General features: G+C 38.2%; 1 protein-coding gene across 1 annotated transcript; it reads right to left on the reverse strand.

The window, feature by feature from the left end:
• Nucleotides 1-643: 643 nt before the first annotated feature.
• Nucleotides 644-7,881, reverse strand: cox20 (cytochrome c oxidase assembly factor COX20). The gene is made up of 4 exons (XM_014975180.2): nt 7,831-7,881; nt 6,600-6,714; nt 1,150-1,213; nt 644-1,074 (listed from the first exon to the last, which is right to left on the reverse strand). Exons 1-4 carry the CDS (start codon nt 7,861-7,863, stop codon nt 930-932), a joined length of 357 nt encoding a protein of 118 aa, XP_014830666.1. The 5' UTR covers nt 7,864-7,881; the 3' UTR covers nt 644-929.
• Nucleotides 7,882-8,845: the final 964 nt, after the last annotated feature.

The raw sequence follows: 8,845 nt of genomic DNA on the forward strand, positions 1-8,845 counted from the left end.
ACAGAAAAGATATTCACATGTTATTCAAGTTTTCTTTTCTCAAGACATCCAGCTGTCCAGAATATAGTGAATGGGGATAAATCCTGATGTGTTACTACATAAACCACATAAATCTTGTAGTAGTAAAACATTACATTTTGTAATGTTTTACTACTATTGTTCTATGCAGTAATAAAACTCTTTATAAGAGCTGCTATTTGGCTTTTATCTGGAAAATACTGAAAGCAAAACGAGTCTTCTAGGAATTTGGGTGGCTGATGGAGAACCTCAGTAAATTTTAGAGTGGCTATGCTGACACCTGACACCTAATAGGCAGCATAACATTTCATCATACTGCTATTGAGCAGTGAATAATACAAAGGTGCACTGTGCGAACTGAAAGATTTTTACATTACAACCACAAACTTCAGTGAAGTGCTGTTTTACAATTTAGGTTACCTTAGAAAGAGAAACCTTAAAGTTTAATGTATATTTGTGTTCAGCTGCCAGACATTACTCCTAACTTATACCAGAGGTTCAAAATACAAATAGTAGACATACTTTACCATAAGTGAGAATTGTAAAGGAGCTTCACTTAAATCATTCTAATCATTTATAAAATAGCAAATCTGATTCAAAACTTCAACAAGCATTCAAGGCTCTATTGATTTTTAACTTTTTTATTAACTGTTCCAGAAATTAACATCTTAGATAAATACGTTATTGGAGTTGATTAAAAAAAAAAAAAAGATTTCTCAGTTTAAGCTTCAAGAGCAGCTTCCTGTTTGTATTGGAAATTTTTTTTTGAAAACTTCTGCTTTAACAGACCACTTCCCCCAGTATCAGAAACTTTAGAGAGACTTCCAAGCCAACAGAAATAAAACTTTTCCACAGAGGCCGCAGTCTGTGTCGCTTTGATTCTGTCTGCTATGGAGACGAACCGCTGGGCGTCACGAGGGGCCAGATGGAGTGTCTGCTCTGGGTCTGTTAGTTGGGTCTAGAGATGTTCCCTCGTAAACAACCTTGTTCCGGATGCCCTCCTGTATGACCCTCTGCTGCACCCGTAGTTTAGCGTTGTTCATTCTGCAGTAAAACCTGAAATGACACAAAACGGTGAGAAAAACAACTTTTCTTTTCGACAGGGAAATGTGATAATCCCAGAGAATATACCAAAACCCGAGAGTGGTGAGCATGAAGCCCGCAAAGCCGACGTCAAAGGAGCGCCTCACTCGACCTGATGACAGCAGGAGAGAAAGAGTCTGAGTCATCAAGTACAGCTCATTTTTACTGAAATAAATATGTTTTATTAAAGTCAATGAATGATTACTAGAGATGCAAATCTTTTTAGATTCAGAAACCATTTTTAATTCAGAAACTTTTTTTTCAAATGGTATGTTTGTATATTATGCTACTGACAAGTAGAAAGGAAGTGTAAAGATTTATTTAAATCAATTCTAGAAAGTTTCATACTGAATCAAATTTCAGTAGTTTAGACTTCAACAAAAGTACATTTGTGTATCAATTCTCTAAGCTTTTGTAGCAGTATTAGTCTCAGGGTTTCCCCCAGTGTATTATAGGCCTGGCGGCCATGCTTTACTAGCGCCACCGCCAGGCTAAGCCTTTCTTTTTTTTTCCTTCTCTCTCTCTCTCTTTTTTTTTAGGAAAATAAAATAATAATTTTAAAAAATCGCCTTTTTTAAGCCGGATTGCTCTTGCTCTGAGCTTTTCACTATCGAAGCAGATTTATTGCTAAAAGATATGTTTATAGAAGGTAGGTTTATAGTTTATGCATTCAAAGCCGACAGCGCACCGACCTCGCGCGCTGCAGCAGTAGCTCTAAAGTTTACCTCAGCCCGGATCGCGCGCTCCTCCTTTCACTCGAACTGGACACAGGCTGACCTGAATGGATATTTATTTCAACCCCCTGGGAGGAATTATTAGGAGTTTATACCTCACCATGTTAGCCATGGTTGAGCAACTCTTTGCGAACCGCAGGAATAACATGTAGTCGGGCTTTCAGTGGTGCTTTGAGCGAGAATGTTTTATATTTGTGAACAAAACATTATGCGGGGTTTACATCTCAACACGCTTCCCAGCGTTTAGCCCTGTCTTCCATGTAAAGTTTATGTCTGTGTTCCCGGTTGGCCGGTGCGTTAGCGGTTAAAGACCCAGCGCAAATCACTCATCGTGCAGGTTTAACCCGGTGAGGAGCTTTCGCACTCTCCTCGCAGTCACGCATCAGGCTGATTTTATATTATTTCATTATTATTACCAGTATTATTTTTCCGGTTACACAGTGCACCAAACCGTATCAAATGCTTTGTCTACTTAGTCAGACAGAGTGAATGCGCGCGGTCACCGGGCATCTGAAAAACTCGTCCAACCAAAATAGTTTCTGTCTCCTTGTTAAAAACTCAACAGACACGAAATGAAAGAGCTATTAAAGCCACATTAAATCTCCCGTTTGTTGCTCATCTCTGCGCAATGCAGCGGGTTTAACTCATCATGCAGGGCCGGTCCAAAGCTGTATGTCATATTCTGCCTGGAGCAGAATATCATTTAGGGGCCCCTTTTGTTGCTAAAAACATCAGCACCTCTAAACAGATTCTGTTAGACTTAGTGAAATCTGGGACAAGGGGAGTAGTTTAATTGGCAAACCTGAAAAGCATTAAATTATAATTGCTGTTTACTAATTTGTATTTGTGAACAAACAGAGCTGAAACTCAAAGATTAAACTCACACATTAGGTGGTTGCTAATGGTAACAAACCAATCTGACTATGGATATTGTTTGAACTTTTACAAAATAAACTTGCCAGCTCCTTAAAATCTTACATATAAATGTTAAATAATTTAAAATCTTTTAATTTATGTATGCTGAAACCATTATGTCAAATTTAGCAGCATTGCTAATCTCAAACAAATGCTACATTAATACAGGTCCTTCTCAAAAAATTAGCATATTGTGATAAAGTTCATTATTTTCCATAATGTAATGATAAAAATTAAACTGTCATACATTTTAGATTCATTGCACACCAACTAAAATATTTTTGGTCTTTTATTGTTTTAATACTGATAATTTTGGCATACAGCTCATGAAAACTCAAAATCCCTGTCTCAAAAAATTAGCATATAGCACAAATAAAAGAAATGTGTTTTAATACCAAAAAAGTCAACTTTCAAATAACTATGCATTCAATACTTGGTCAGGAATCCTTTTGCAGCCTTTCAATGCGGTGTGGCATGGAGGCAATCAGCCTGTGGCACTGCTGAGGTGTTATGGAGGCCCAGGATGCTCCGATAGTGGCTTTAAGCTCATCCAGAGTGTTGGGTCTTGCATCTCTCAACTTTCTCTTCACAATATTCCACAGATTCTCTATGGGGTTCAGGTCAGGAGAGTTGGCAGGCCAAATTGAACACAGTAATACCATGGTCAGTAATACCAGTGGTTTTGGCACTGTGAGCAGGTGCCAGGTTGTGCTGAAAAATTAAATCTTCATCTCCATAATGTTTTTCAGCAGATGGAAGAATGAAGTGCTCCAAAATCTCCTGATAGCTAGCTGCATTGACCCTGCCCTTGATAAAACACAGTGGACCAACACCAGCAGCTGACATGGCTCCCCAGACCATCACTGACTGTGGGTACTTGACACTGGACTTCTGGCATTTTGGCATTTCCTTCTCCCCAGTCTTCCTCCAGACTCTGGTACCTTGATTTCCGAATGACATGCAAAATTTTCTTTCATCCGAAAAAAGTACTTTGGACCACTGAGCAACAGTCCAGTGCTGCTTCTCTGTAGCCCAGGTCAGGCGCTTCTGCTGCCGTTTCTGGTTCAAAAGTGGCTTGACCTGGGGAATAAGGGACCTGTAGCCCCTTTCCTACACACGCCTGTGCACAGTGGCTGGATGGATGGATGGATGTTTCTACTCCAGAAACACTGCACGGTCCACTGCTTCCGCATGTCCCCCAAGGTCTGGAATCGGCCCTTCTCCACAATCTTCCTCAGGGTCCGGTCACCTCTTCTCGTTGTGCAGCGTTTTCTGCCACAATTTTTCCTTCCCACAGAAGGAAAAATTCTGTGGGCACTGAGGTGCCTTGATACAGCACTATGGGAACAGCCTATTCGTTCAGAAATTTCTTTCTGTGTCTTACCCTCTTGCTTGCACAGTCAATGATGGCCTTCTCGACAGCAGTCAGGTCGGCAGTCTTACCCATGATTGCGATTTTGAGTAAATGAACCAGGCTGGGAGTTTTTAAAAGCCTCAGGAATCTTTTGCAGGTGTTTAGAGTTACTTTGTTGATTCAGATGATTAGGTTAATTGCTCGTTCAGAGAACCTTTTCATGATATGCTAATTTTTTGAGACAGGGATTTTGGGTTTTCATGAGCTTTATGCCAAAATCATCAGTATTAAAACAAAAAAAGACCAGAAATATTTCAGTTGGTGTGCAATGAATCTAAAATATATGACAGTTTAATTTTTATCATTACATTATGGAAAATAATGAACTTTATCACAATATGCTAATTTTTTGAGAATGACCTTTATATCTGTGGTCTGTGTTAAAATATTAACATTTATGGGCCCCTGAAGCCCTGGGGAGCCTGATGGAGCTGCTGACTTAATTTGGATTTAACAAAAGTGGAAATAATTGATATTTATTTTAATTGTATTTTTTGATTAGTTGTTTTTAAGACTAGTTGTGGGTTTATATAGCAGTTCACTGGCAATGTTTTCCCATATGATATTTTTACTTTTTCTGTCTACTTAACATCTTTTAATAGAAAAACATGGTGGACCGCCTCGGCGTCCTGACCACCGGGCTTAGCAAGTTTTCTGGGGGAAACCCTGATTAGGTTAGCTTAGCTGCTTATACACACACACACAGATATATATATATATATATATATATCATACACACACATATATATATGTGTGTGTATGAGTGACGTGCAGTCAGGGGTCATCATGGAAAATAAATAATAAAATCATTTATATTGCTATTTTCACCCTTAGCTTACTTAGTTTAACCAATTCTGATTATTTTTTCTTCAAAATCGCTGGATTTTTGCATTTTTCCATTCAAATGCTCAGAAGCGAAGCCGGTGAGGCAGCAGCGAGCTCAGCCTCACCTGGCAACCTCTCACTAACTGCACTGGCTGCCATTCTATGGGAGCATGTTCGTCCTGTCTGTACGCCGGCAATAAAATGGCTAAAAAACATTTAATATATGGACTGATTTTCCATAATTTAGCTAATGTATATAATGTACAGTGTTTTTTGTCACCAACTGTGTGTATAACGTGTTTTGTGTGGGGAGGAGCAAACAGAAACGGCAGAGAACAGACTCGAAGTGAGGCAGGCAGTTCTCTTGCCTCATCGCTTGGGGCGCTCATGATCCCAGATATTGTGACTCCACAACTGTAGAGTAAAACAAAGTGAGCTAGCCATACAGTAAAAAAGTAAAGTACAGCGATATATTTGTTTTCTTCTCACTTCCGACATCAACATGAAAGACTACATTTCTACACTTAAACAGTTTTCTAAAGTGGATTTTCAATTGAAGAATGAGATAATAAGTAAAGGAAAACCAACACCGGAGCTGAAAGTTTTGCTTCGAGACGGTTTGATGATTCTCAAACGGAGTAGAAAAGACATGCTGAGGACAGTCTTGGCTTTGGATGAACGGATATTTTTGTGCAGAATTAGCGGTGCATGGATTTCATTGATAAGTAAAGGTAAGACAGCAATAAGATGTTTTTATTTATTTTTTTAATGAAATGTGCGTTTGTATGTCTAAATAATTCAGTAAAGTAGAAGCGGTAACTAATCTACCACAGCAATTATTTATTAATAAAACATTAAGCCTAAAACGTACTACAATAACAGACTGAATGTTCTGTTCTGTGTGCAAAATTCTTTAATCTTTTTTGGTGTTAAATCCTAAAACATGAAGTGGCATTGTTGTCAGTTGCTATGGTAATGAGTCTGCGTGTAGCTTGGCTAATACAGAGCGAGAACGTGCTTTCTCGCTCTTTCCCTTTGCTGTGGATCATAGCACAAAATTAATACCTACATTTCTAAGTTTCACTGAGTTAACGTGGCTATGGATGAGATGTAAAAGATTAGTCTTTTTGCCCCCCAGCGTTGTATGTCTGCGCGAAATTTCCATATGTCCAATAACATACCTGTTATGAAGTCAGTGCCTCACCAGCAAAGAACCTCACCGCACGTCACTGATATATATATATATCACTTCTGAAAACTTCTGCTTTAACAGACCACTTCCCCCAGTAGCAGAAACTTTAAAGAGACTTCCAAGCCAACAGAAATAAAACCTTCCCACAAAGGCAGCAGTCTGTCGTTTTGATTCTGTCTGCTATAGAGACGAGCCGCTGGGAGTCACGAGGGGCCAGATTTATATATTATATATATACAAGTATACATATATATAGGACTTTACAGTCATAGTGCATTTAAGTCTGAATCAGTGGATCAATTCAATGATTGTAATCCCAAATCTGTTTTCTCTAATAATAAACTGAATGAGCATTATTAAAAACAAGCAACAGATGATGCTTAGGAAAATGAAAACCCAATTTTAACTTGAGACTTACTGGTGGAAAGAAAGAAAAGCATGCCAGCAGCTACTGAGCCTCCAGCTCCATGCAGGATGGCGTCTCTGGCACACGGTGTCCTCTGGACATCCAGGATCCCCAACAGCTTAAAACCCTGAAGAATGACACAGGAAGCTCTAAAAATCAATGACACTCTGCACTGTAAGCCTTACCTAAAGGAGTAGGCAAATATCAGCAAAGTAAGCATTGCTGTCTAAAGAAGTCATTCATGAAACGCAAGACGACAGCAAAGGAAGTTTAACTGTACAAAAGTCATAAATAAAGCAAAGAAGATTAAAGAATAAAGTAATAAATAAAATACATAGAGACATTAAAGAAAACAAAGGGTTCCAAACGCCATATCAATCAGGTTCTTCAAACTAAAGCTGCTGTAAACAATCATGTTTTCACATTTTGGGTCAAGACCATTTAGTGTTTTAAAATTCAGTCTTTGACATATGAAGAAGAGGCAGTGCCGTGGTTTGAGAACCATCAGGATTCTAGCAACAGCAGCAGTTTGGAAAAAATCCAGCTATCTGATTAATATTTTACAGATACAAGTAAAGACATTATTGTGATAATCTAACTCAATTTTGGCGCTTTCGTTCCAGGTTCCATCTACTTCAAGATGAGTAAAAGTAAGCTTTTGCTATTTTAATAGGGAAAACATGACATTTATTCTAATCATAAAAAACGCAAAACATTATCCAACGATTATTTCTTGAACTTTTCATGCCATAAATTAAATTATTACAAACGAAACAACTTTCCACCGCTTTCAATGCAAACTGAGGATCATACTTTTCAAACGCCGGAGCTGTTATTAATGTAAATTAAACCGAGTCTGTGACTTCAGCTCCGCATTAACTCTAAGAACCCTTATGAAAGATGACCGCGTAAATGTAATGCGAGTAAAATGTCGTAGTGTTACTTTTAAAAGATCCGTGTATGTCTCTTTAAGGAGTAACAAGGTGAAGTGATGAAGGTTATCATACTTGTGTAACTTTGCGTGTTTCTGACCCCTTTGGCGTTGTTTCAGCTTAGCTATCAATGCCGTTTGCTTTTAAGTTTATAATTAATACATACAGAATATTACCGAGACAGAAAGTGAATGAAATAAGAATAGATAACATTTAAAAACAGCCAATGGTGTTGACAACTGATAACCCTCGTGAAAACTGGAAGCTACGAAGCCATTGTTTCTCCAGTAAAAAGGAACACGAGCTCCGACCTTTTCCTGGCCTGCCCCTTTTTCTCCTGCCATCACTGTCCAGCCTCGCTCTCCTTCTCGGAAGTTGATTTGGTGGGAACGGTAATTTTTGTAACTGCGCTGCTTTTGCGCATGCGCCAGGTTGTCCGCCCATTCTTCATAGCCGTCGAACAACAAGTATACAGAGAATACTTAGTTCCGGACCCGACTGTTAAACAGCGTCGGACGCATTTGGTCACCACGTCCGATACGTCACGTTCGTATCGGACGTGACGTATCGGAGCTCTGCTCCTGTTATTGTTCACTTACAAATCTGTTATATTTTCTGTAATTTTAATAAACAACTACTAGTTAATGCTTATTTGATTGCATCTTTGGTCGATTCAAGGTGTTCATAAAAACTTAAACAATATTAGATGTTTAGGAATAAATGTGTATTTCATATAAATGTAAAACGTGCATTTGAATCCTGAACAATAAAATAACGTTTTCTCTCTCGATCTACTTTTCCATTTGTTACATAAAATCCTAAACACAAAAAATGACAAAAATCTTTATTTCATATTCCTATTTTAAATATGAAAATAATAGCTCTGTAAAATCTAGTGAAAACAGAAAATCTGTATTTTTTCATTCACCCGCATAGACATTCTTTTTTTGTAATAAAGACTAACCTCAGGCGGAAAGTTTAAAGAACTTAAATAACACATTACCCGTGTAATGTGTTATTTAAAACCAATTCCAAACGCACTCATCCTGTCAGGACGCTCTAAACAAGAGGATCAAAATCTAAAGTTGACAAAGCCAAACGGGAAGCATGTCAGGGCGATCGTTTCAAGATAAAAGAGGATTAACTCGCCAGGTGATTAACCATTGCCATTACTGTCTACATCCTGTTCTTTTCCAACATAACATCATTTCATATCGCAGCGAAAGTAGCAGTTGTGTAATGTTTTTAAAGTTTATGAAATTATGATTATGAATACTATAACTATGTGTGCAGTATCATAAAATCAATTTATCTCATGCACGTTTG

Source organism: Poecilia mexicana, unplaced genomic scaffold (genome assembly GCF_051168715.1).
Source record: "Poecilia mexicana isolate PSO_F unplaced genomic scaffold, ASM5116871v1 scaffold_15, whole genome shotgun sequence".
NCBI lineage: Eukaryota > Metazoa > Chordata > Actinopteri > Cyprinodontiformes > Poeciliidae > Poecilia > Poecilia mexicana.

Bases quoted from the DNA above. Each gene is read 5' to 3' on its own strand.
- cox20 (XM_014975180.2), bottom strand. From the start codon at position 7,863: ATGGCAGGAGAAAAAGGGGCAGGCCAGGAAAAG. The intron at 6,715-7,830 runs GTCGGAGCTCGT...GTCATTCTTCAG, and splicing joins AAGGGGCAGGCCAGGAAAAG to GGTTTTAAGCTGTTGGGGAT. The intron at 1,214-6,599 runs GTAAGTCTCAAG...TGCTGTCATCAG, and splicing joins GCTTTTCTTTCTTTCCACCA to GTCGAGTGAGGCGCTCCTTT.